This window comes from Balaenoptera borealis, assembly GCF_965194805.1.
Source record: "Balaenoptera borealis genome assembly, chromosome: 1".
NCBI classification, from domain to species: domain Eukaryota; kingdom Metazoa; phylum Chordata; class Mammalia; order Artiodactyla; family Balaenopteridae; genus Balaenoptera; species Balaenoptera borealis.
Window position 1 is genome coordinate 155352848 of NC_138860.1, and position 27794 is coordinate 155380641.

Genomic DNA, 27794 nt, shown 5'->3' on the forward strand with positions numbered 1-27794 from the left:
GAGTGGGTGTGGGGAGAGGTGCAGAGTGTGTGTGACTTCCTCCTTATCCTACCGTATCCCCTTGGACCAACCTCACAAGTGAGTCAGATGGCTGGAGCCGGCAGAACTTGCTCTGGGATGCGGGTGGGAGGCATCTGCCTGCCCTCCAGATCTGGCCCGGGGCCTGGAGCCCCCAGCTCAGCTCTCCTCCCTCCCTAGCAGTACACACAGCGGCCAGGAGCTTGAGCCTAAGAATCGTGAAGACTCTGGTTCAAATTCCAGCTCTTCTCCTCACTGCCTGTGGGACCGCCTGGCCTTTCAGATGCTCCTTTCACTTGCCAGTAAAATCGGTTCTGTCTTGGCTTCCCTGCAGGGCTGCTGGGAGGACACAGAGATAATGTATGTGTTATCATTGCACCTGAGACTCGCCAGAAGTCTGTCTAGGCTCGGCTTAGAAGTTACTTCTTCTGGGAAGCTTGTCCCCAGCCCCTGGGTTAGGGGCTTCCTCTGAGCCACACCAGCCATCTCTACACTCACTGCCCCGCGTTGTCTGTTTCCTTGTCTGTGTCCAGCTCCAGCCCCAGGTCTGGGAGCTCCTCAAGGGCAGGCAGTGGGTGACTTTCCTCTCTGAGTCACCAGCACCCAGGACAGGGCTGGGCCCCGGGAAGGGAAGCCCAAGGGATGGTGAAGAGACCCAGAAGGTGGACTAAACCCCAGTCGTCTGTCCAGCTGTATGTCTGTCTGTGCCCCTCAGCCTCACACGGACACACACCTGCACGTGCTCTCTCAAGCTCTCTCTGGCTGAAGGTCCTGGGGTCAGTGAACACTGTTCCTCCATCTGGTCTTCAGCTGAGGGGAAGGGCTGCTCTCCCCCATCTGCCTGTAGCCTCTGCTGCCACCTGGTGGCTGTACACTCAATGGGACAGGCAGATTCAGCAGAACCTTTGAACTTGACCTTCAGGGGGCTCTTCCCCCTTAAGCACTGGGACCAAAGGCCTTTCCACGGCACGGCCCCAGGGACCCCATAGATTGTGCCAGCACCTTGCCCTGCAGGCTTCAAGGGCAGCCGGGCCTCCAGTGTCTCCTCCTTGTGTGGCTAGAGGCCAACTCCATGAAAACCTCAGGTTCCGTGCATTACTGGTGGGGCCAGGCTCTGGGGGACTTATGACACACCTCCCTTTCTCTCAGAAATGGTCTGAGAGCCCAATGGCCTCTGTCCTGAGTTGCTATTCCAGAGAGTAAGGAATGACAGTGTTTGTGGTGCCCTGTTCCCTAGAGACCCTGGCCCCCTGGAGAAGCAGAATAGAGAGAGTTTGATGAGAGAGAGTGAGAGAAAGTTCAAGGACGAGTCTCAGTACTTTTGTGAGCAAGCTGGAGCTGGGGGGACACCGCACTGGGTTGTGTGGACTGCACCTCTACCTGCAACCTGGTGGGCCTGCATCCGCCTGCAGGGAGGGGTGCCTATTTCTGCTTCTCACAAAGGTACTGCACAGGCTGGTGGTTGGCCCTGAGAATGGCAGGTGCCAGGGGACAGGCAGGAGCATGTGGGGTGAGGATGCACTTGGACATATGGAGTTTAGGAGCTGGTGGGACGTCTACAGGGAGTGGACTGGGGGTGGCACAGTTGGATGCACAGGGCATGTCTGAAGTACAGTTGAGCAGTTTGTAGTTGAGCCAGAGATTTTGCCTTCTAGTTGGGTGACCACTAGGAGGCTAAGAGGCCAGGTCTGGGCCAGGCAGCCTGGACACAGCACCGCTCTGACACTAATACCATGTGACCTTGGATAAATCAACTCAACCAAGCTCCAGGTTACTCATCTGTAAATTGGGGGCGGTACGTGGTGCCTATTTATTTATTTATTTTAATGAGAAAATGCACTCATGATTTTATTTATTTATTCATTTTGCAATTCTAACACATCAGCACAGTGTTATCCACTTTCTGCTGTTTTCTTTTTTTTAATTTTATAATTTTTATTGGGGTATAGTTGATTTACAATGTTGTATTAGTTTCAGATGTACAACAAAATGAATCTGTTATACATATACATATATCCACTCTTTTTAATTTTTTTATTTTTAAAAATTAGTTTATTATTCTTATTGTTATTTTATTTATTTTTATTTTTTGGCCATACCACGCGGCATGTGGGATCTTAGTTCCCTGACCAGGGATTGAACCCACGCCCCCTGCATTGGTAGCATGGAGTCTTAACCACTGGACCACCAGGGAAGTCCCCTATCCGCTCTTTTTTTAGATTCTTTTCCCATATAGGCCATTACAGAGAATCGAGTAGAGTTCCCTGTGCTATACAGTAAGTCCTTATTCATGGTGTCTATTTAATAAGAGGTGTTGTGAAGGTTCAAAGAAACGGTGCACACAAAACATATAAAATAGTGCCAGATATACAGTTAGTGCACACAATAAATGTTAGCTTTTGTTTTTTATTACTATTGTTATTATTACAGGATGAACTCTGTTGGATGCAAGACCATACTGTGTCAGAGCTAGCAAAATCCTTAGAATCATTTAGCCCAGTTTACTAATATTGCACTGTGGAATCTGAAGCCCAAGGAAGGGATGGCACCTGCCCAAGGTCATGTAACAAGTCCGGGTGAGAGGCAAGCTAGAGGCTCTGCATGGCTGGTGGGTACAGAACATGCTGAGCACAGCTGCTCCCCTGGACCTCTGGAGGCACCAACGTAATGGGGCTAGTTCGTTCTGCATTGCTGAGGCTGGTACAGTTCCGTACATGGACTTTGCAAAAGAATAACCAGGCTCCTGGCTGGTTCTGGCTGTGAGCTGGGGGTATGGGATGGGGGTGGTGGTGAGGATGGGTGCTGGCAAAGTGGGAGAGTGGTGTGGGAGGAGAGGGAGCTCTGGGCAGCAGAGGGGAAGGGGAGAGAGAGGGATGGGAAGAAGCCAATGGAAGAATCTTCCAGGTGCCAAGAGCTAAGAAGTTGGAACAAGAGACCGGGAAGGGCCTTCCCTCAAACCCAAACGCAGTGATGGTTGTGGTAATGGTAGTGGTGGTTTGCACGTTGAAGCTGATGGCTACTCTATGGTGTGTAGGATGTCTTCTGTTTGGAGACTCATTCTGATCCTATTTTCTTGAGGAAAAAAATGCAGACTCAGAGAGGGAGGTGACTTGCCCAAGGTCACACAGCCTGGTAGTGGCACTGGACCTGGTCTAATTCTACCCCTGGACCTGGTCTTTTGACTTTAAATTCATTGCTAATTCTACCCCAGCATAGGGTTCTGTGTGTGTGTGTGTGTGTTTGTGAGAGAGAGAGAGAGAAAGAGAGCCAGAGAGAGACAGAAATGGGGAGCTGAAGAGGAAAATAGAGTGTTTGCCACTGCAGCACTCAGTCCCTTTGGAAAGAAGCATCTGGGAAAGTGTCTGAGAGCGGTCCTCGCAGCATCTAAGCGGAGTGGTCTGCATCGGCTGCTTCTGCCTCCATCCTTTCCACTAGCTCCTCCAAGTCTTCCACCCGCAACACGATGCCGAGACTGCTCTCACCAGGAGCACCAGAGCCCCGTCTTCTTGCTGCAAGATACGGTGGCCTGTCTGATCCTTCTGCTCTCAGCATAGTAGGATGGTGGCCGTTTTCTCTGGGGAGCTCTTCCTGACCAGCCGCCCTCAGCTCACCAGGCTCCCAGAGGCCCCTGGACTCACAGCCTCATGTTGGTCAGAGCGTTGCTCTCTGAACAAGGTTGTGAACGCTGATCTCCATGAGGCAGAGACCACAACTGTCTTGTTGGTCGTGATGTCCAAGTATCCAGCACAGGTCCGGAATACAGGCAGTCCCCGGTCAATGGTGGTTGAATGAATGACACAGGGACCTTATCCACTCCATTCATTTACATCACTTCCCATGAAGTATCAGCTTCCGAATCAGCACCTTCAGCCCCGTCCCCTCCAGGACCCAGTTGCCTCCTGCACAACCCCACGGGCACCTCAGGCCAAGGTGGAATTCCTGATCTCTGACCCACCTGAGTCCCCTGTGCTGTTAGTGGCACCACCACTCATCCACCCAGGCCAGAGGCGGGATGCACCCTGAATTCCCCTCCCTCACGCCACCCCACCTCCCCTGCTTCAGGTCTGCGGCTTGCCTGGATGTTTGCAGCTACCCTCCGCTCTCCTCCTTGTTTTCACGCTCGTTGCATGCTCAAACTGTCCTCCACACAGTCACTAGGGAGACCTTTCCCAAACACAGAGTCAACCAGGACCCATCCCTTCACACCTGGGAGGTGAGCCTTCCTCCTCCAGGCAGGTGTAGCTTAGTGGCTGCAGGCCTGGGCTTGAAGCCAGACCTCCCTGGGCAAATCCTGCCCTGCCAATTTTATGTTAGTGTGACATTTGGCAAGTTAGTAATAAAGGCGACTCAGCGCCTGAATCCGAAAATTAGGGGTAAAATGATGCCCATATTATTGGGCTGCAGTGAAGAGTAAATGAGTTAATGTATGTACAGGAAGCATAGAGTAAATAAATGCTCAATAAGTGTTAGCAACAGACATCTGAATTTTCCTTCCTGTTTTGCCTGCAATGTCTTAAGCAGCCACTAGATGGCCACACTGCAGGCTCTCTGTGATTTCTCACGCCAAGCTCTCCTTCCTCCCCTCCCACAACGTTTCACATCTCAGTGCCGATTTGTTCATGTTCCGGGCTTATGTTTTCCCTTCTGTCAGCCTCACCTCCTTCAAGACAGCTTTCTGATACATCTTTCCCACTCCATGCTCATGCTCTCCAGGACACCTGGCAGAGTCCCTGCATAGAAAAAGTGCTCAGTGTTTGTCAGATGAATGAACATGTGTCAGCCAGTCCCAGCTCAGCGACTTAAATAATTTGCATGATCTTGGGCAAATCACTTAACCTCTCAGTTTTCTTTTCCTTAAATGGACATCAAAAAGAGGCTCTATGTCGTATTTGTGGAGAGTCCGGTGTAAAGCCCTAGCATAAGATCTGGCATGCTGTAGCCCCAGGGCCAGCATGCACAGACACCTACCAACCATGGCTCATTCTCATCGCCCACCAGCTATTGCCCACTTGTGCTTACACCTTTCCCCTGTCCCAGTTGAGGGTATTAAAAATGGTTTTACCGGGACTTCCCTGGTGGTCCAGTGGTTAAGAATCCACCTTCCAATGCAGGGGACACGGGTTCGATCCCCAGTCGGGGAACTAAGATCCTACATGCCGCAGGGCAGCTAAGCCTGTACACCACAACTACTGAGCTGGCATGCTCTAGAGGACCACACGCCGCAATGAAAGATCCCGCGTGCTGCAATGACGATCCCGTGTGTTGCAATGACGATCCCGTGTGTAGCAACTAAGACCCGACACAGCCAAGTAAATAAATAAATTAATTAATTAATTAATTTAAAAAAGGTTTTACCTCTTCCCAAAGGTCCTTCTTTACGAAGTATGGTCTGAAATTAATCTGCAAGCTGGCTGGGCTTGGTGGGCCTAGGCTTAGCTGATGGTTCAGCAGAGCCCAGTGGGCCCCCATTTGCCTGGAAAGCACAGGCTCAGCCTCCCTGTCCCTGAAAGCCCCACTGTCCTCCTGAATGAGGCCCTCCTGGGCCTCCTTTTCTTCACCCCAGTTCTTGATGTCCCAACACTGGCTGGGGTTCGGCAGAAGGTCTGGTTCCTGGACCTCTGCACTCTTATACTGCCTCTGTCTGGATGACCCTAGTCATTGTGCCTCTCCCATCAAACCACTGAAGCAATGGCCCTTCCTTAGCACAAACTCCCAGGAGTGGGATGTCTCCATCAAAGAATATGAGCATTTCTGAGGCTCTCGTAAGGTACGTGCTCAATAGTGGTTTCCTTAAGAGCTGAATCCATTTTACATTTAATCAGTTCACTGTAGACAGTGGGGGTGGGGTGGGGGAAGATTTCAGTTTGCTTTGAGGCCAAACACTTTCTAAAAGGCTGTTCACGAAGTACAGCGCTTTCTTTTTGCCGGACGTCTCTTCTGTCCTTTTATCCTTTCTCCCTATTCCTTGCAATATCCTGAACAGCCACCAGATGGCAGAGCTCACACAGTCCCTGGGATGCTCCCTCCTGTACCAGCAAACCCCTTTTCCTGTGTGTATAGGGGAGTGTGCCCAGGCTGGGGGTCTGAGTGTAGTGGCCGTTGATAGGATCCCTGGGGAGATGTGGAGGTGGCCGAAATGGAGAGATCCCTGGCTGGACGTCAGGGCGTTGTGTGTAAGGGCAGTTCTTCAGCCCCAATCCATCAGGAGCTCAACAGATTGACCTGAAGCGAAGAAAGTTACCCACAGTAGTAAAAAGAAAGTGACAAGAAAGTAAAAGGAAAATGAAACAGAAAGCGCCTGGATGGGAAAAATTAAAAGACATGTTGATTCCCGTATTTTGTACATGTAGCTTTTGTGTGAGCATAGGGATGGTAAAATTGCATGGATTATGGGCCTTAGGGGATCTAGAATAGAGGTAGAGAAAAGAATTTTCTCCAGTTGGAAGGCAGCAATAAATCACTTTATGATGCTGGAAAAGCTAAAACACCGACCAGATGTAGGTATAATTGAAACAGAAAGATAGGGAAAAAGAGAGTAAAAGTTGACTCTGAGTTGTCTAGTTTGAGCAACTAGGCACATGGAATATTATGTAGGTAATAAACATTACAATGAATAGTGTGTGAAAAATACCATTGCTCTGAATTAAAAAGAGGAAACTTCTATATACTAGGTAATAGCGCAGATCCTCATGAACAAGTAATGGGAGAGATCTCAGAGAAAACTGGAGTTATTGCTTCAATATAGTGGTTAAGAGCACAGACCCTGGAGTTTAACTACTTGGGTTCAAATCCTGGCTCCACCATTTACCTGTGGTAAAATTTCACCTCTTTGTGCCTCAGTTTCTCTAAAATGTACATAATACTATGACCTTCATGGCAGAACTGAAAGGATTGAAAGGATTAAATGAGTTAATACATGAAAAACATATAGAACAGTGCTTACCACCTAGAAAGTGCTATATAACTGTTTGCTTTTTTATTACAGAAATAAAGCTGATTTTGTAGGAAACAATTAATTGCTGTTGGGCAACTATAGTAGCACAGCTGCAATAAAATACTGCTACAGTTTAATTGGACTACTACAGCTGCCCAAATCAAAGCCAGCACTTGAAAGAGCATTAAGATTAGAGGAAGCTGTAGATAAAACACCCAACATAGTCAAAGATAAATTTTGGCCTATTCCTTTATATGTCTGTAGCATCATCTTTTCCAATCTGTCTTGCATTCCACCAGCAGATTCATTTTTCTAAAAAATGAACTATAATCATGCCACCCATCTGAGGTGTCTTATATATCAGTCTCTTGCTTGATCAAGAAAGGCTGAACACTAGCTGGGCCTTCAGAGAGCTCTGTGATCTGGCTATGCCAGGGCTCCAGGTGTAGTCCCATAGCTTCCCTCTGTGGCTCCTGGAGACTGGTGGGTTGTAGGAGCTGCTCTAGTGACACGCTGGCGGGTGCGTATAGGGAGGGGAGAAGGCAGGCTGCCTGCAGCTTCATATCTGTTCTTCAATCTGCCTCTGATGCTACCTCTTTCATCTTTACAAATCTCCTAGTCTGTCAAGGTTCAACACTGAAGCCGTGATGCTTCATTAAGTCCCCCTGGCCTACCCCTCAGTCTGTGTGGCGGAATTCTGAGGATTTTGCACCTTTGCACCTTGATAATCCAGTGCCAGTTTGGGGGTTCTGAGAGCTCTCTCCTTTTTCTCTCTTTCTGAGAAATAAAAACTCCTGTGGCCTGAGGCACCACAGATTCTAAGGACAAATGTCAGTGAGAGACATGAGTGAGTTAAGACGTTTCAGGACCTGCAGTTCAGGAGCGTCCATCTGGAGAGGTTATGCATCTGTTGAGAACATGGGACAGGACTGGGGAGGGCGGGTCGAGGTGGAAGCATTCCTTGCCGCACAGTGTGGTGAAGGGCGTCTGGCTCAGCTGTTCTCTAGGTGGAAGCACAGAGGGAAGACGGAGGAAAGGTAGGCAGTTAGCCATTGTATTGAAAGCCCAGGCTTATTCCACTTCTGTAACTGGAAACGATTTTTTTCTTTACCCAAAGTGGACTTCTGATGTACCAAATACCTCTTTTTTTTAAGGAAAAGATAAATGTGAGCATGATCCAATTTTCACACGTGTGACTGGAAGGTTTTTTTTTTTTTCTTTCCTCTCTCATATATAAGGGTCTTGCCCTGAGACATATCTACTCAGAGTCTAGAAGAGGTATTTGTATACCCATGTTCATTGCGACATTATTCACAATAGAAGCAATCTAAGAGTCCATTTGTGGATGAAGGGATAAGCAAACTGTGGTATATATATACAGTGGGATATCAGCCAGCCTTAAAAAGCAAGGAAATTCTTACAGTTGCTACAACATGGATAAACCTTGAGGACATTATGCTAAGTAAAATAAACCAGTCACAAAAATACAAATACATTATGATTTCACTTGTATGAGGTATTTAGGGTAGCCAAAATCATAAAGACAGGAAATATAATGGTAGTTGCCAGGGGCTGGGGAAAGGCAGAAATGGGGAGTTAATGTTTAATGGATGTAGAATTTCAGATTTACAAGATGAAAGGTTATGGGATGGATGGTGGTAATGGTTACACAGCAATGTGAAGGTATTTAATACCATTGCTGTACACTTGAAAATGGTTAAGATGGTAAATCTTATAAACTCTCACACCTAAGGTCAATTAATCTTTGACAAAGGAGACAAGACTATACAATGGAGAAAAGACAGTCTCTGCAGCAAGTGGTGCTGGGAAAGTTGGACAGCCACATGTAAATCAATGAAGTTAGAACACTCCCTCACACCATACACAAAAATAAACTCAAAATGGCTTAAAGACTTAAATATAAGACATGATACCATAAAACTCCTAGAAGAGAATATAGGCAAAACATTCTCTCACATAAACCATAGCAACGTTTTCTTAGGTCAGTATCCCTTGACAATAAAAATAAAAGTAAAAATAAACAAATTGGACCTAATCAAACTTATAAGCTTTTGCACAGTAAAGGAAACCATAAACAAAACGAAAAGACAACCTATGGACTGGGAGAAAATACTTGCAAATGATGTGACCAACGAGGGCTTAATTTCCAAAATATACAAACAGCTCGTACAACTCAATAACAAAAAAACCCACAACCCAATCCAAAAATGAGCAGAACTATTTACAATAGCCAGGACATGGAAGCAACCTAAGTGTCCATCAACAGGTGAATGGATAAAGAAGATGTGGCACATATATACAATGGAATATTACTCAGCCATAAAAAGGAATGAAATTGAGTTATTTGTAGTGAGGTGGATGGACCTAGAGTCTGTCATACAGAGTGAAGTAAGTCAGAAAGAGAAAAACAAATACCATATGCTAACACATATATATGGAATCTAAAAAAAAAAGGTTCTGAAGAACCTAGGGGCAGGACAGGAATAAAGATGCAGACGTAGAGAATGGACCTGAGGACACGGTGAGGGGGAAGGATAAGCTGGGACGAAGTGAGAGAGTGGCATGGACATATATACATACCAAATGTAAAATAGATAGCTAGTGGGAAGCAGCTGCATGGCACAGGGAGATCAGCTCGGTGCTTTGTGTCCATCTAGAGGGGTGGGATAGGGAGGGTGGGAGGGAGATGCAAGAGGGAGGAGATATGGGGATATGGGTAAATGTATAGCTGATTCACTTTGTTATATGGCAGAAACTAACACACCATTGTGAAGCAATTATACTCCAATAAAGATGTTAAAAAGAAAATGAGCAGAAGATCTAAATAGACATTTCTCCAAAGAAGACATACAGATGGCCAATAGGCACATGAAAAGATGCTCAACATCGCTAATTATTAGAGAAATACAAATCAAGACTACAATGAGGTACCACCTCACACTGGTCAGAATGACCATTATTATTATTTTTTTAACATCTTTATTGGAGTATAATTGCTTCACAATGGTGTGTTAGCCTCTGCCATATAACAAAGTAAATCAGCTATACATACACACACATTGCCATATCTCCTCCCTCTTGCGTCTCCCTCTCACCCCTCTAGGTGGACACAAAGCACTGAGCTGATCTCCCTGTGCTATGCGGCTGCTTCCCACTAGTTATCTATTTTACATTTGGTATGTATATATGTCCATGCCACTCTCTCACTTCGACCCAGCTTACCCTTCCCCCTCACCGTGTCCTCAGGTCCATTCTCTACGTCTGCGTCTTTATTCCTGTCCTGCCCCTAGGTTCTTCAGAACCTTTTTGTTTTTTAGATTCCATATATATGTGTTAGCATATGGTATTTGTTTTTCTCTTTCTGACTTACTTCACTCTGTATGACAGACTCTAGGTCCATCCACCTCACTACAAATAACTCAATTTCATTCCTTTTTATGGCTGAGTAATATTCCATTGTATATATGTGCCACATCTTCTTTATCCATTCACCTGTTGATGGACACTTAGGTTGCTTCCATGTCCTGGCTATTGTAAATAGAGCTGCAATGAACATTGCGGTACATGACTCTTTTTGAATTATGGTTTTCTCAGGGTATATGCCCAGTAGTGGGATTGCTGGGTCGTATGGTAGTTCTATTTTTAGTTTTTTAAGGAACCTCCATACTGTTCTCCATACCGTCTGTATCAATTTACATTCCCACCAACAGTGCTAGAGGGTTCCCTTTTCTCCACACCCTCTCCAGCATTTATTGTTTGTAGATTTTTTGATGAAGAATAGCCATCATTAAAAAGTCTACAAATAATAAATGATGAACCACACATGCATGCCCAGGACTTATTCGGAGGTCCTGCTTTGTCTTCCTACAGAAATTTGCTTCCCTTCACTTCAGTTGTTGTTCACAGCTGAAGCTGCTGCATAACAAATGAAGCAAAATATAGGGATGTTTGCTTATTAGTTCTAACTCTAAATATTACAATGCAGATACATACTCAATAATACAATCTCTCTACCTACAATTTATGTAGCATGTTCATTCAAAGGGTACAAATAAGCCTTTCTGAATGATGACCATGCCATAGGTCCATGGCAGACACAGAGTCTGTGTCTCAGACAATGGAATGCCTCACAGAGAACTCAGGCGATACGAAGCCCAGGACTAACCTGTGTACTGATGGACCACTTGGCTAGATTTAGAAAAGATGTGGCCTTGAGAGCTGAATTTGAAAATCAGGTCGTTGTGATACAAAAGGCTGTACATGTGTTGGTGGGTGAGTTTGGTAAGGTTGAACACTGCTTCCAGGTAGAATTGGAAGGCCCTGGAAGAGGCAAGATGGGACAACATATTAGTGGGTGACAAGTACTTTCCTTTGGCCACTGACTTGTCAGTCTGGATGTTGCCCTGCTGGCTGAAGGCACACTTCACAATGGTGTCCAGGGCCTTCAAGGAGACTTGTTCAAAGATCTCCAGGTGTGGGTCTTGGGCAATGATCCTTCCCATTTGTCCTGGGGCTGGAGATGAAGATCATGATTATATACATGCCCATCTGCTCCTAATTTCTAAGTTCTTTTGTGTCCCTTGGTTCAGGATGTGCTCTTCCAAGTTATGGAGGCTTGAGTTTGAACCCAGCTCTGCTTCTAATCTGTCTTACAACCGTAAACAAACTGCTTAATCTCTACATCTCAATGTCCTTACCAGTAAAATGGGGATAATAATACCAAAGTCGTAAGACTGTAGTATTGGGTGGGCCAAAAGATTCGTTCTTTTTTTTCTGTAAGATGGCTCTAGTAGCACTTAGTTGTCTTTAACTTCATTCGAAACAATTTTGTTAGATTGTATGTGACAGCTGTCTTTTCAGCGTGCATTTAAAAAAAGACTTTTCAAAATTGGTGAATTTTTGTGTAGCCATTTTAATATTGAAAGTGGAAGAAAAAAAGCAACATTTTATGCTTTATTATTTCAAGAACGGTAAAAATGCAAAAAGATTTGTGCAGTGTATGGAGAAGGTACTGTGACTGGTCGAATGTGTCAAAAGTGGTTTGCGAAGTTTGGTGCTGGAGATTTCTCGCTGGACGATGCTCCATGGTCGGGTAGACCAGCTGAAGTCGATAGCGATCAAATCAAAACAATAATTGAGAACAGTCAATGTTATACCACGCGGGAGATAGCCAACATACTCAAACTATCCAAATCAAGCATTGAAAGTCATTTGCACCAGCTTGGTTATGTTCATTGCTTTGATATTTGGGTTCCACCTAAGTTAAGCAAAAAAAACCTTCTTGACCATATTTCCACATGTGATTCTCTACTGAAACGTAATGAAAACGTTCCATTTTTAAAACAAATTGTGACAGGCGATGAATAGTGGATACTGTACAATAATGTGGAACAGAAGAGACCGTGGGGCAAGTGAAATGAACCACCACCAACCACACCAAAGGCCGGTCTTCATCCAAACAAGCTGATGTTGTGTATATGGTGGGATTGGAAGGGTGTCCTCTATTATGAGCTCCTTCTGGAAAACAAAACGGTTAATTCCAACAAGTACTGCTCCCAATTAGACCAACTGAAAGCAGCACTTGACGAAAAGCATCCAGATTTAGTCAACAGAAAACGCATAATCTTCCATCAGGATAATGCAAGATCGCATGTTTCTTTGATGACCAGGCAAAAACTGTTACAGCTTGGCTGGGAAGTTCTGATTCATCTGCTGTATTCACCAGACATTGCACCTTTGGAGTTCCTTTTATTTCAGTCTTTACAAAAAATTCTCTTAGTGGAAAAAATTTCAATTCCCTGGAAGACTGTAAAAGGCACCTGGAACAGTTCTTTGCTCACAAAGACAAAAAGTTTGGGGAAGATGGAATTATGAAGTTGCCTGAAAAATGGCAGAAGGTAGTGGAACAAAAGGGTGAATACATTGTTCAATAAAGTTCTTGGCGAAAATGAGAAATGTGGCTTTTATTTTTACTTAAAAACCAAAGGCACTTTTTGGCCAACCCAATAGTATGAAAGGATAAAATGAGCCTGACATGTAGTAAGTGCTTAGTAAAGTATTTGCAATCACTGTATCTGTATGTGTATCTGTATTTTGCTTTGATTTTAATTTTAGAATAGGAGGTGGGCATGGTGACAAGTGTCAGAAATGATGGGGCTGTGGTGCACTGGAAACCAGGGGGCCAGTCAGAACTGGCTTAAATCCAAGTTTTGTCATATACTGAAACAAGACATATTTAGGTGATCTCATGCCTCTGAGTCCCTGCCTCATTAATACGTCTTTGCGACTACAGCTGAGGTCCTGTGTGTGGAATTACCTCACCCAGTGCCTGGCATCTAATGGGTGGGTGACCAATAAGGACCAACAACTGCTGTTGTTTCCTCAGTGTTTGAACCCTGTAAGTTGGTGGCAAACTGCATGAAAGCTTGGAAGCTTCTGTCTCCTTCAGTGCTTCACTGGACCCAGCCTACAGTACACAGAATTCAGCCTTTGGAAATCACAAGATCTTTCCTGGGAGTGAATGAGTTTTGTTGCTTCTCTGGGCTACCTGAGACATTAACAATTTGTAAATCACTTAGGCTTTAAGTTCTCACAGTCACCTCATTCAGGACAGCTAAACAGATCGAAACTCCAAGAGGAGGGGCTTGGAGACTTAAAACTGTCTTCTCTATGGGTCCTCTCGAAGGCCTGTGAATCTTCTCCTGACTCAGCTGAAGCTAAAGCTCCCCTTTAGCCTGACCACAGGGCTGTCCTCTGTCTGACATGCCATATCTATAAATCCTTTCCATTCTCCAAGCCCTAGCTCCAGTTGCTTATGAAGTCTTTCCTGATTGCTCCTGAGCAAGGACTCCCCGCCATGTGGGCATTCCTACTCCTATTTTGTCTGAGCCATAGATGTGATGCTTTGCTCTTCTGCCTTGTTTTCTCCCAGTGTGGTGAGTCTGCTGGACTCCGTCACTCCTTCATTCAAGTAACTCTCACTGAGCACCTACCCCAAACGCATCCCTGGAATAGGTGCTGGGTATATAAACATGGTAAGACAAGGGCCTTGCCTTCGTGATGCTCATGGCCCAAGAATCATATAACCCCATACAAATAGCTGTGAGCATAGTTCTGAGGGAGCTCAGAGTCTCTTGTACCATGTGCTTGGTAGCACCTCAGTCCAGAGGCCTGGTAGGAATGCTGTCTCCTCCTCTTACCAGCTTCATCTGTATTTTATCAGATATCATGGTGATGAAAATTTTCAGAATGTGATGTTGAAGCCAGGTCTTACAATCTGGCGGTACTGTAGCCACTTAGAACTATGCAGGGTCACCAGTCCTCGACCTTATGAAATGAGAAGGGCAAATACTCAGATTGCAGCCGAGGGAAATGAGGAGAGACTGGTGCCCAGGCAACAATCCTCTGTCTATGGCCCTGGAGGGGAGAAGTCAGAGTGAACAGAGCTCGAAAGAGTGAATGAGGGTGAGTAGACCTTACATTTTGGGAGTTAGGTCCAAACCATGTTCAATTAACTAGTAATTTCACATCTTAGTCATTTTATTCAGCTGGACTCTGAGCTGCTGCTCAAAACCAGGGTGGCATCTCCTTCTCTAAATGCACCGTGGGACCTGGAACAGTGGCGCCTCTCTTCAGACCCTTGTTCTTTGAACAACCTGACTTTATTGCAGCAAGTGACAGTGGCTTCTGAGGCTCGTGCACATGCTTTCCCTTCCCACGGTTTGACTGTTCCGTAGATTCCATAAGCCAATAGATTATCTTTTTGCCTAGTTTAAGTTGTGTTTTTCTCACTTATAATTGAAATAGTCATGATTAAAACAAAACTTATGAGAGTTGCACTTTTAAAAGATCACTGTACAGTTTCCCCTTCTTTGCCCCTTTAGCTCTGGCCACTGCTGTGGTATCAACTCCGTGTGGGCCAGTTTCACTTGGGCACAGCTGCACAGCCCTCTGCTGGTGCCCACACTACTGGTGAGCTGTGTTGTTGTTGATGCCGGGGTGTGAGATGCTTGAGACCTGCTCAGTGTCTATGCAGGTATAACCGGGTACAAGGAAATTAACTCATTAAGACACAAACCCTTGAGCAATCAGAACTGAGAGTTGGTAAATAAATCCATCTCCCTTCCTTGCCTACATAGGTAGCCCTAAGAAGCTTTAAAACTTATAAGTCCTCTCCAAAGATGGTCCCATAACATCAAACAATCAGTCAACCTTGATGCTAAGCACTGATCAGATCAGTCACACACTCTTGACCGGTTTTCCTCGGCACGCTGCCCCAATTCCTTTCCCCCTTATTCCTCCTACCGTGGATTGTGCTCTCTAAATGAAACAGCAACACATATGGCTTGCCTCAGTCTCTGCTTTCAGGGGAACCTAGGGGAAGACGCTTTGGCGGTCAAGCAAAGCATAGATTGGATCATGGTGAGAGTGGATGCAGAAGACCAGTTAGGAAGAGACCAGGAAGGAAAAGGCTTGAACTTACTTAGGTTCTTGCAATAGGATGGAGAAAAGTAAATGGATTCATATAATAAGGTAAAGGAGAGAGGGGAATCAAAGATGATACTGTCTCAGGACTAAGCGAATGCATGGCTGGTTCTTTATCTTTGGCCTTTGAGCTCCAAGTTCACTCTTGTATATACTCTGCTCTCTAATGCTGGGGCTGGGTCTCTGCCTACCATGTTTTATTTTATTTTATTTTTTTAACATCTTTATTGGAGTATAATTGCTCCACAATGGTGTGTTAGTTTCTGCTCTATAACAAAATGAATCAGTTATACATATACATATGCTCCCACATCTCTTCCCTCTTGCATCTCCCTCCCTCCCACTACCATGTTTTAATACTCCTTTTCCAGCTGGCTTCCTGATAGGTCCTGACAATAAGGAGGAAGAGAGAAGAGACTTCCTATCTGTTTTTCAGGTTCTCTCAGCATCACCCCAGCCTCCAGCTTCTTTGAGCACTCCCTGCACCAGCCATGCAACGTCCTCTCCTGAGACATCTGAACACAGCTGCACAGAGCTTCCCTGCTGGAGGTCTGAGCACCAGCCCTGCGGGCCCCTCCCCTGAGCTCTTACTTTCTGATAATCTCATCTCTGCCCTTTGTTACCTCAGCCCTAAGGGTGGTAACCGCTTCCCCTGGGTTACCTCACTGTACTCTTTTTTTCCCTCTTTCAGTCTTGCAAAACCTGTATTAACAACTACCTGTATTTCTTTTTTCTGTCTGAAATACCTAGTGTGATTTCTGTTATCCTGACTGGTCCTTAAATGTTACAGTTGCATTCTTGTAAGCTAAATGCACAACTGATGAGACCCTACTGTGTGCATCATGTAAATAAAAGAAAATTCATTTTCTCTTTTGAAAAAATACATTAAACAACATGTTTCTAACAATCACAAGCAGCTCTCCCTATTTCCTTCCCGCATTCAGCCCCGAACTTCTGAAATGCACACAAATGGAATCTTTGCAAATTAAGTATTGATTTCCCACTGACTGACACACTCTTTCCAGAATGACTTTCTTTCCCTATTGAAGTATTTTCATAGAAAATAGTTTTATGATATTATACCAAGCATAAAAATACATGCTAATCTAGAGGCTTAAAAAACTCCTTTCCGGAATTGGAAAAATAGAGAAAAAGAGTACATTAAGGGGAAAACCTTCTGGCAAGGGATACCATCTTGTTCCCATGAATGGAGAAAGGGTATAATTGTCAACTATTCTTACTGCACAGGTAGAAAGGTACTTTCTTCCCTGTTTCCAAAAGAGGTCAGAATAGGCCATGCAGCAATAAGAATGCTATTTTCAAGGAGAAAAAAACACAGGCAACCACAAATTCTGAAAATAAAGCCAGTAAATGTCTCAGGCTCCCATAGGAAATGAAACAATTGATTGCCCACTCTATGTCTGGCACTGTGATATGTCTTTGCCTGCATTCTGTCATTTCTTCTTCTCAACAACCTTCTGAAGGATGTTTTGTTATGCTCAGTTCGACAGGAAAAAACTGAAGCTGATGGAGGAATTCACTCAGCTATTAGGAAAGGGAGCCAGGATTTGAAATCAAACATGATTCTGATTCTAAAGCCAGTGACCTGTTCTTCTGTTGTGACCTGCGGGGTTTCTGGAGGTAAAAGCTTTAGTCTGGACAGATGTACCCAACTAGATATCCCTTGCCATTTGACAGCAGTAGGGGTGGCTAAAATTACTTTATTGGGGCCCGTCCATTTTGGCAATAGTTGGTCTTGGCAGGACCCCCTCTTTCCAGGTTTTAAGAAGAACTTGGTCCCCAGGGTTTATTTGTGAAGGAACTGCTCCTTCCTCTGCAGTTTTAGTGGGAGCTGGCAGTGTCTTGTGGGCCTAGTCCTGGAGTGCTTTCTGAACCTGTCCTAGTTTAATAATATATCTCAGGGCCTGGTTCACTTCCTCATCCAGTAGAATGGCAGTAGTAAGAAAGGGCCTCCCGTAGGTCATTTCAAATGGGCTAAGTCTCAGACCACCCCTGGGGGCTACACGGGCCCTGAGGAGTGCAATAGGGAGCAAGTTGGTCCAGGGTCATGAGTGTCCTGGCAGAGCTTTGCTAAGGTTTTCTTTAAAGGATGGTTCATTTCCTCTACCTTCCCTGAAGACTGGGGGTGCCAAGAGGAGTGTAGCTCATAGATCCTATCCTTAGGGCCGTTGTGAGCCCCTGTGTGATTTTGGCTCTAAAAGAGGACACGTTAATTGCTCTGGAGGGACTTTGGAAGTCCAAACCGGGGAATTATTTCTTTTAAAAGGGACTTACAGACTTCCATAGACTTTTCAGATAGAGTGGGGAAGGCTTCAACCCATCCTGTGAAAGTATCAACAAATACCAGAAGGTATTTATATCCTGATCGTGGGGGCATTTGGGTGAAATCTAACTGCCAGTCTTCCCCCGGATATGTCCCTCGGTGTTGAAGTGGCCTGAGTAATGAAGGGGGGATTGGATGGGCCTGTGGGTTATTACGGGCACATAAATCACAGGCAAATGTTACTTGTTTTACTGTTCTTTTAAGCCCCTTTCCTGAAAAAGCCTTTTGCATCAAGTTCCATAGTGCATCCCTCCCATAGTGGGTGGCATCATGTAAGCTCTTGGTGAGTTTCCATTGTTGGGCTTCAGGGATTAGAACCTTATCCTCCTTTATATACCAGCCTGTGCGTCCCTTCTCATAGCCCCATTTCTCAGCATTTTCTTGTTCCTGTGGGGAATACTGGCGAAGGCTAGGGAGTTCGGAGGAGCCAATCACTAGAGCCATAACTTGCTCAGCTTCCTGCAGTCGAGCTGCCTGTTTTGCAATTTGATCAGCTTTGCTGTTCCCTTGGCTCACAGAAGACTGCTCCCTCTGATGGCCCCTACAGTGGATTACTGCCACCTGAGTAGGAAGCTGCACTGCTTCTAAAAGAGCCAGGATCAAATCTTTATTATGTTTTTTGTTTGTTTGTTTGTTTTTGTTTGTTTTGTTGTTGTTGTTTTGGCTGTGTTGGGTCTTCGTTGCTGCGTGCGGGCTTTCTCTAGTTGTGCCAAGCAGGGGCTACTCTTCGTTGTGGTGTGCGGGCTTCTCATTGCGGTGGCTTCTCTTGTTGCGGAGCACAGGCTCTAGGCGCGTGGGCTTCAGTAGTTGTGGCATGTGGGCTCAGTAGTTGTGGCTCACGGGCTCAGTAGTTGTGGCTCGCTGACTCTAGAGCGCAGGCTCAGTAGTTGTGGCTCACGGGTTTAGTTGCTCTGCGGCATGTGGGATCTTCCCTGACCAGGGATCGAACCCTTGTCCCCTGCAGTGGCAGGTGAATGCTTAACCACTGTGCTACCAGGGGAGTCCTTTATTTTGTTTTATGGGGGAATTTCTAGCAGTTAATATTCTTCTTTCTTTCTGAATGGCAGCATGAGCACATAGCACGTGGAACCCATATTTAGAGTCAGTAAAAATATTTCTTTTCCTTCCCTAATTTCAAAGCTATCATTAATGCAATTAGTTCAGCCGTCTGGGCTGATGTTTGGTGTGGCAGGGTCTTGGTTTCTATGATGTCATCTGGACTAACTATGGCATAACCCACCTTTCGGGTTCCCATTTCTACAAAACTGCTCCCATCAGTAAACCATTCGACCTCAGGGCTGTAAAGAGGCTCACCTAGAAGATCGGAGCTGCTGGAGTAAGTTCATTCTCTGGTCTCTATACACTGATGCAGTAAGTCTCCACTCTCGGCCTCTGGAAGCAGAGTTGCTGGGTTCAGAGTTAGGCACACCTTTAAGGTAATGTCAGGGATGTCCATTAGGAGGGCCTGATATCTTGTTAACCTTTCTCCAGTCAACCAATGATGTCCTTTGACTTCCAGCACAGATTGTACCTGATGAGGGGCTGACACATCAAAGTGTTGTCCCAGGGTGAGCTTGGAAGCCTCATTAACCAACAGGGCTGTGGCTGCTACTGCCCGCAGGCAGTTTGGCCATCCCAGCCCCACTGAGTCCAGTTGTTTTGAAAAGTAAGCCACTGGCCTCTGATCCGGTCCCAGCTTTTGGGTCAGGACTCCTAGTGCTACCTCTGACCTCTCGTGAACAAATAGGGTAAAGGGCTTGTCCAAATTTGGAAGCCCCAGTGCTACTCAATTCAGTCTTTAGAGTCTCAAAGGCCCGCTGGGGGTCTTTATTCCATTGAAGGAGTTCCCTTTCTCCTCCCTTTAGAGCCTCATATAGGGGTCTTGCTATAAGGCCATAATTTGGATCCAGATACGACAGAATCCAGCCATCCCGACATCCCGAGAAAGCCTTGGAGTTGCCTCTTTGAGGTTGGAGATGGTAATGCACTAATTGCTGTTTTTTGATCTATGGCTAGGGCTCATGCCCCTGGGGTCAAAACAAATCCTAAATATTGAACCCGTTGCTGTGAGATCTGAGCCTTGGTTGGAGAGACTTTATATACCTTTCTTGCCAGAAAATTTAGGACCCTAATAGTATTTTGATCTGAATCTTGTTTGGTCTCACTATTTATCAATAAATCATCAACACCCTTCTCAAGGCTCAGTTCCCTTGCTAACGCATTTTCAGAAAGATGGAGGTTGCCCTGCAAACCCTGTGGAAGCACAGTCCCTGCATATTGATTAGCCCCCAGGGTGTCAGGGACTCTCCATTCAAAGGCAAAAACATATTGAGAGTCTGGATGCAGGGGAATATAGGAAAATGCATCCTTGAGGTTTAAAACAGAAAAATACTGAGCGCTCCCCGGCACTTGGGTGAGACGGGTCTATGGATTTGGCACCAGTGGGTGAATAGGGATGACTGCCTCATTCACTGCTCGTAAGTCTTGCACAAACTGATACTCCCCGTTAGGCTTCTGAACAGGGAGGATAGGGGTGTTGCAAGGGGATTGGCAGGGCCTAATGAGACGTGTTTTAGGAATTTGCTGAGCAGCGGGTGGATTCCCCTCAGGGCCTCAGGCTTTAAAGGATATTGTCTCTTCCAGGGGTATTTTTTCCCAGGCCTTAACCTTATTTTTATTGGGGGAACACATTTTGCTTGAGGTATCCCAAACTGCAGGATCTACTTGTTCTCTAATTTCTTTTCCTCTTTTTTTTTTTTTTTAACATCTTTATTGGAGTATAATTGCTTTACAATGGCGTGTTAGTTTCTGCTGTATGACAAAGTGAATCAGCTATACGTATACATATATCCCCATATCCCCTCCCTCTTGCTTCTCCCTCCCACCCTCCCTATCCCACCCCTCTAGGTGGTCGCAAAGCACCGAGCTGATCTCCCTGTGCTATGCAGCTGCTTCCAACTAGCTATCTTTTTTACATTTGGTAGTGTATATATGTCCATGCCACTCTAATTTCTTGGTGGATGTCTTGGGGAATATTTTGATGCCCAACAGGTGGGTCATTTGGGGCTACTAATAGATGCATTCTCTGTTTGAATTCTTTACCTCCTTGGACTTCACCATGTCCTAAGAATATACTAGCTCCTAACTTATTCAGCAAGTCTCTTCTGAGGAGAGGGACAGGGCATTCTGGCATATACAAAAATGAGTGAGCAATAATAATGGACCCAATTCCGCAGGCAAGGGGAAACATAAATTGCCTTACCTTTGGCTTTCCATCAACTCCCATCACTGTACAGTCATGGCTGGAGAGGGGGCTGGCTGGCCAAGTCAGAACAGAGCAGGTGGCTCCGGTGTCTACAAGAAATTCAGTTCCCCTACCTGCCATGTCAAGGGTGACCCGAGGCTCCGCTGGAGTGATGAGGATGGACTGAGTGGGATCTGCAGCCCAGCAGGCGCTTGGGCCCTGTCAGTCGGTGTGCAGGAATCTATCATCCAAGAGATTTGCAAGGAACTGGGGCCGGTCGGGGTTGCCTCTCGGGCATCCCACAGGACAGTGCTCAGGACATTCCCTCTTCCAGTACCCCTCTTTCTGGCAAAGGCACACTGGTTTGGGCCCAGGCGGCTTCTTAATGGTCTGTCCAGCCTTCTTGGCCCTCCAGGGTCTCCTCGAGGTGGTGGGTGGATCAGAGCAGCCAAAAGCTGCCTTTTCTTTATTAGCCTCTCATCCTTATTGGCCTCCTCCTTTAAGTCTCCGTTGTTATAGACCTTGAAGGCCTCCTCTACCAAGTTTGACAGTGGGGTTTGGGGCCCAGCCTCAAGCTTTTGTAATTTTCTCCGGATATTAGGAGTAGGCTGGGTGATAAAATGCATGGCCAATAGTGTCCTCCCTTCTGTGGACTCAGGGTCTGTATTGGTGGACTTCATGAATGCTTCTGTCACCCGGCTCAGGAAGACAGCCGGGTTCTCATCTTTTTCCTGTGTAACCTCTTGGACCTTATCATCATTTACAGGCTTCACCATACACCTTTTCATTCCTTCTGATAGACAAGTAATATAATGTCTCATCCTAGCCTGGCCTACACGATCTTCACAGTCCCAGTGTGGGTCATGATCTGGGATTGCATCCCCACCCACCTGATAAATTTGGTGGTATGGACTGGTGGCCAGTAAGCCACCTGCGTGTTCCCTGGCCTTTCTCAGTATATGCTCCTTGTCATCTGGGGTGCAACAGTGGGCCAGAATAACCATGATGGCCTGCCAGGTGAGAGATCACTTAAAGGCACAGAAACTCACACAAGCTGTTATCAAAAGCAGCATTCCAGGACAACTTTGTTCTCTTATGAGAGAGAGAAACCAAATCCAGTCTTGCATCAGCCTACTCTTAATAAAATCCATTTACCTAATTAAATTTAATCCAACCTTAGAAAATCCTGACCACATACAAAATTGTTTCCTCAGTGCAGTGTTCCTCTTCTGCAAACCTTCTGCAAATTTCTGTAGCCATAATTTGTCCCTCATTCTTTCCCCATTGAGAAATATCCTGCTCTAGGACAAGACCACCCTTTTTCCTTTCGACAAAATATATTTCCATTCCTCATACCTTCTTTTCTGAAAACACGCATCCTACTTTCCTTAAGCAACCATGAACTGTCTTATTTATTTATTTATTTTTGGCTGCTTTGGGTCTTCATTGCTGTGCGTGGCTTTCTCTAGTTGTGATGAACATGGGTTACTCTTCCTTGCGGTGTGCGGGCTTCTCATTGCTGTGGCCTCTCTTGTTGCAAAGCACGGGATCTAGGTGCACAAGCTTCAGTAGCTGTGGCTCACGGGCTTAGCTGCTCCACAGCATGTGGGATCTTCCTGGACCAGGGCTTGAACCTGTGTGCCCTAAATCCCATTGGCAGGCGGATTCTTAACCACTGAGCCACCAGCGAAGTCCCCCATGAACTTTTACGTAAGCATTCCGTATATTGGTAGAGAACATTTCAAGGCAGTATCAAATAGCTTAATTTCTCTCTCACAAGAAGGCAAAAGTACGTAAATTTAGACTTGTTTAGCAATTAATGTTCCAATATTTTACCTTATTTGAAATGTCCTGAATATTCAATTAGTTCCTATGATTTAATTTAGTTTCAAATTTACCAAAATTTGGAGAGACTTGTTTTAGATGGATGTTTCCAAAACGTAATTATTCCTATAGAGGTTATCAAAAACTTCTTATCCCAGTACTTTTACTTTAAAATTTAATGATATCAGGTTACTTTCCCTGTTGACACGTTTTATAACAGAAACAATATGCACTTATAGACTTCCAGGAACCTTAGGTACAATGAAAGTATTGTACTTAATGTTGATGGCTTTAAAGACAGGTCTGTATTAATTAAACTCACAAGCTTAAGTTAGACAAGTTAATTTCTACAGAACCAGAGATTTCATAGTTTTCCTGCTTGAATTTAAAATGGCCCTCTTTTTCTTTTTTCCCTCAGTCTGGGGGACTACAGATGGATCAGGTACTTCCTCAGAGCCCAGGCAGAATAGTTACATTGCAAAGGCAGAGGCGAAGATGCAAGCCCCTTGATCCCAGGAAAGAATAGTTACATTGCAAAGGCAGAGGAGGGAAAAATGCAAGCTCCTGTCTTTTTTTTTTTGTTCTTTAAAATCCCACTAAGTAACCCAAGGCTAGAGTCTCAGGCTATGTGGGCTGTGTTTGTATTTCAAGGCTTAAGTGCTCCACCGTGGCCACAATGGCAGCAGAGACTTGCAGGAGCAGTTGGACAGAAAAAACTACATCACAAACAAAGATGGCAATCACAAAGCTTAAAGACACAAACAAGAAGTTTCAAGATAAAGTGGACGGAGTGTAGGGGTGAGGACCAAGGGAGAGGTAAAGAGAGGAGGGACAGAAAAGAATGCCAGAAAAAGAGAAAGAGACAGAAAGAGAGAGATTGCCCTTTCAACCTGCCCCGTGGGTGTCTATTCAGGCACCAAACAGTGCTCTTCCAGAAAAGGCCAGTGAAGGAGGGAGCCCACGGGGGTGATTAAGCCCGGAAACCAGCCAGTTGTATGTTGTCTGTGGGACTCTCACCCACATGTACACCAGTATATAGAAATCTGCCCCTTCAGCCCGTTCCCAGTGGGACTTTTCTTGGCGGCAGGAAAATAAAGGTGAGAATATTGGGATGATAGGGCTTCCAGCCATTCCATGATATGAGGTTTGAACATCTATCACTCTCATAAATCTCTGGTCAGGGAGAGCCCTCTGGACCACGGTCTGCACGGCGTGAGGCGAGCCTCTCCCACCTCTGCCTGTCACCCGTCAAGGTGAGCCGTTGCCGGCCAGAGGGAGCAGGTCTCACAAGCTGAGAGGAGTGATGCTGTAGCTGCCTGACGTCCACTCTCTCGGAAGGACAGGACAGAAGGAGGAGAGGACAGAGAGAGGAGAGGACAGAAAGAGAAATAGAGAGATTTCAGGAGAGGGAAAGGGACTAAGGGGAAAGGGAAAATGGTGAGGGAAAAAGGACGAAGGGAACGGGGAAAGTGTTGCCTGAATGAGGGTACTGAAGCCCCCAGGGGCCAGGAAGGCAGACTTACCAAACGTGGTGACACTGAAACAAGAGGTTCAGGTGGCCGCTTGTCACCCACTGTGAAGCTGCGTTTGGTGGTCCCAGAGGTGCCCAGATCCTCCTCCCCGATAGGCACAAGGGCCCAACGTTTGGTGCCACAAAATATGTAACCGACCAGGGCTCTTGGCCTCCTCAATCAATAGAAATTGATCAGAGGCCAGATAAAAAATGCAGGCAAGGCTTTATTGGGGCCCCTGCTGCAGTGGGGGAGCGAGAACAAACAACAGGTTCCCTTGCTTGCTCGCTCCTTGGGCAGGGGGCGGGGGGAGCTTTTTCCTTATATGGGGTGAGTGTAGGGGTGTGTCCCGGGGTCGGGCCAGAGGGTAGCTTAGGTGTTTTTCCCACCCCTTAGGTGGTGTCGTGTGCAGGGGGCATGCGCAGCACCCTGCTTTTGCTCCCGACACCCTGTTTTTGCTCCTGACCCCCTGCTTTTGCTCTAGGCTCTTCAAAAGTGGCAGTTGGGGGTCAGAAGCAAAAGCAGGGTGCTGCCCATGCCCCCTGCACACGACAGCACCTAAGGGGTGGGCAATAAGTGGTGCTGGGAGGACTGGACAGCTACATGTAAAAGAATGAAATTAGCACACTCCCTAACACCCTACACAAAAATAAACTCCAAATGGATTAAAGACTTAAATGTAAGACCAGACACTATCAAACTCTTAGAGGAAAACATAGGAAAAACACTCTTTGACATAAACCACAACAAGATCTTTTTTGACCCACCTCTTAGAGTAATGGAAATAAAACTAAAAATAAACAAATGGGACTTAATTAAACTTAAAAACTTTTGCACAGCAAAGGAAACCATAAACAAGACAAAAAGACAACCCTCAGAATGGGAGAAAATATTTGCAAATGAAACAACGACAAAGGATTAATCTCCAAAATATACAAACAGCTCATGGAGCTCAATACCAAAAAAACAAACTATCCAGTTAAAAAATGGGCCGAAGACCTAAACAGACATTTCACAAAGGAAGACATACACATGGCCAAGAGACACATGAAAAGATGCTCAACATCACTAATTATTAGAGAAATGCAAATCAAAACTACAATGAGGTATCACCTCACACTGGTCAGAATGGCCATTATCAAAAAATCTAGAAAAAATAAATGTTGGAAAGGGTGTGGTGAAAAGGGAACCCTCCTGCACTGTTGGTGGGAATGTAAATTGATACAGCCACTATGGAAAACAGTATGGAGGTTCCTTAAAAAACTAAAAATAGAACTACCATATGACCCAGCTATCCCACTACTGGGCATATACCCTGAGGAAACCATAATTCAAAAAGACACATGCACCCCAATGTTCATTGCAGCAAAATTTACAATAGCCAGGTCATGGAAGCAACCTAAATGCCCATCAACAGATGAATGGATAAAGAAGATGTGGCACATATATACAATGGAATATTACTCAGCCATAAAAGGGAATGAAATTGAGTTATTTGTAGTGAGGTGGATGGACCTAGAGTCTGTCATACAGAGTGAAATAAGTCAGAAAGAGAAAAATAAATACCGTATGCTAACGCATATATATATGAAACCTAAAAAAAAAAAATAGTACTGTTGAACATAGTTGCAGGGCAGGAATAAAGAGGTAGGCATAGAGAATGGACTTGAGGACATGGGGTGGGAGGGGTAAGCTGGGGCGAAGTGAGAGTAGCATCAACATATATACACTACAAATGTAAAATACTTGGCTGGTGGGAAGCAGCAGCATAGCACAGGAAGATCGGCTCGGTGCTTTGCGATGACCTAGAGGGGTGGGATAGGGAGGATGGGAGGGAGGCTCAAGAGGGAGGGGATATGGGGACATGTGTATGCATATGGCTGATTCGCTTTGTTGTGCAACAGAAACTAACACAGTACTGCGAAGCAATTATACTCCAATAAACATCTATTAAAAAAACCACAAATATTAGAAACTATCAAAACTGCTTCAGCAAGGGATTTTGCCCTCTCTTTTTAAGAGTCTTTGTGTACAGCTACCCTCAGTGGGTTAGGGACAGTGGGAGGGAGGCTCAAGAGGGAGGGGATATAGGGATATACGTATACATATAACTGATTCACTTTGTTGTACAGCAGAAACTAACACAACACTGTAAAGCAATTATACTCCAATAAAGATGAAAAAAGAAAAAAAAAGTGACAGTTGGGTTTTTTGGTCTCTTTATGTTTTGTTCAGAATTTGCCCCAACTGCGCATGGACATAGTTATTTTTAGCCCCATACCCTTTCTTTGTATTTTGTTGCTCGAAGAGAGGTGTGACCAGGGGCAAGCATTGCAGTGCTGCAGCAAAGGGTCCCAGGCCCAGCCTGTCTCTGCTGGGACCCTCTAAAGATGTAGTTGAGGAAGCTACGACAAAATAGCTGGGAGGCTCCTTCCCCGACAGGTGCCCGGGGTGAACTTCTTCCCTCTGAGCCTTTGGAGACGAGCCCTTTCTCCTGACTCAGCTGTGATGGGAGCCTCAGGTGACAGGCGGGTTCTGGGGCGTGAGGGACCCCAGAGTGTGAGGCTGCAGGGGCGCTGGGACACGCTTGTCCTGCTGGGGTCCTGGGCCAACAGACCAGGGGTCATGTCTCCTCCTCGCCTCCTCTGCCTTCCCTCCCCTTCTCTCTCTCTTCCATTCCATCCAGCTCCTTTCAAGGGAAGACACACACACTCCATATGACATTGTGAATTTATCCAGGGAGTGGCAAAGAGGGGAAGCCAGGTGAGTGACAAACGGGTAGACCTGTAACACACGGGAGTGATCGGGGGCCCAAGGTGATGGTAGGCACACAGGACTTAGCAGCTACAGTAACGGCTGCCCAAGGTGTTCTCCTCCTAATCCACGGAACTCAGAGCAAGACTGTTTTATCTGAGTGGGCCCGTGTAATCACAAAGGGCCTTATGAAAGAGAAGGCGATGTGAAGACAGAAACAGGGGAGCATTTGAAGAAGCTGATGGATTTGAATATGGAGGAGGGCCCAGGAGCCAAGGAATGCAAGGATTGCAGCTCTAGATGTGGGAAAAGGCAAAGAGAGGGATCCTCTCCTAGATCCCTGCACAGGGGGTCCTGCCAACATTTTGGCTGTGTCCAGGGAAACCCATTTCCGACTTCTGACTTCAGAGCTGTCAGAAAATAACTCTGTGTTGTTCTAAGTCCAAAAGGCTGTGGACAATTATTTTATCAGCAAAAGGAAGTGAATTCAGGGACAGACAGGCAGGCAGAAGGGGAGAAAGACAGGGAGAGAGTAGACAGACTGGAGGAGGGCAGGCGATCAGGGTTTAGGTGGACAGTCAGAGACACGGGTAGATCAGAGACAGATGGAGAGATAAGCAGATAGGGAGCCTGGAGAAAAGTGAGAGGAGGAGGGCAGAA

The 27794-nt window shown here is 45.7% G+C and overlaps 1 protein-coding gene across 1 annotated transcript; it reads right to left on the reverse strand.

Annotated features, from left to right (window-relative positions):
- Positions 1 to 5816: 5816 nt before the first annotated feature.
- LOC309606445 (putative inactive cytochrome P450 family member 4Z2) lies at positions 5817 to 27729 on the reverse strand. Its single transcript, XM_082343571.1, has 5 exons — positions 24393 to 27729; positions 21064 to 21155; positions 19116 to 19193; positions 11139 to 11293; positions 5817 to 7955 (listed from the first exon to the last, which is right to left on the reverse strand). Exons 2-5 carry the CDS (start codon positions 21075 to 21077, stop codon positions 7945 to 7947), a joined length of 258 nt encoding a protein of 85 aa, XP_082199697.1. The 5' UTR covers positions 21078 to 21155; positions 24393 to 27729; the 3' UTR covers positions 5817 to 7944.
- Between the last annotated feature and the right edge of the window lie 65 nt (positions 27730 to 27794).

Coding starts and splice junctions, on each gene's coding strand:
- LOC309606445 (XM_082343571.1), bottom strand. Junction 11,294..19,115: donor CAGCAGCTCCGATCTTCTAG/GTGAGCCTCTTT, acceptor TGCCTCTTCCAG/GGCCTTCCAATTCTACCTGG.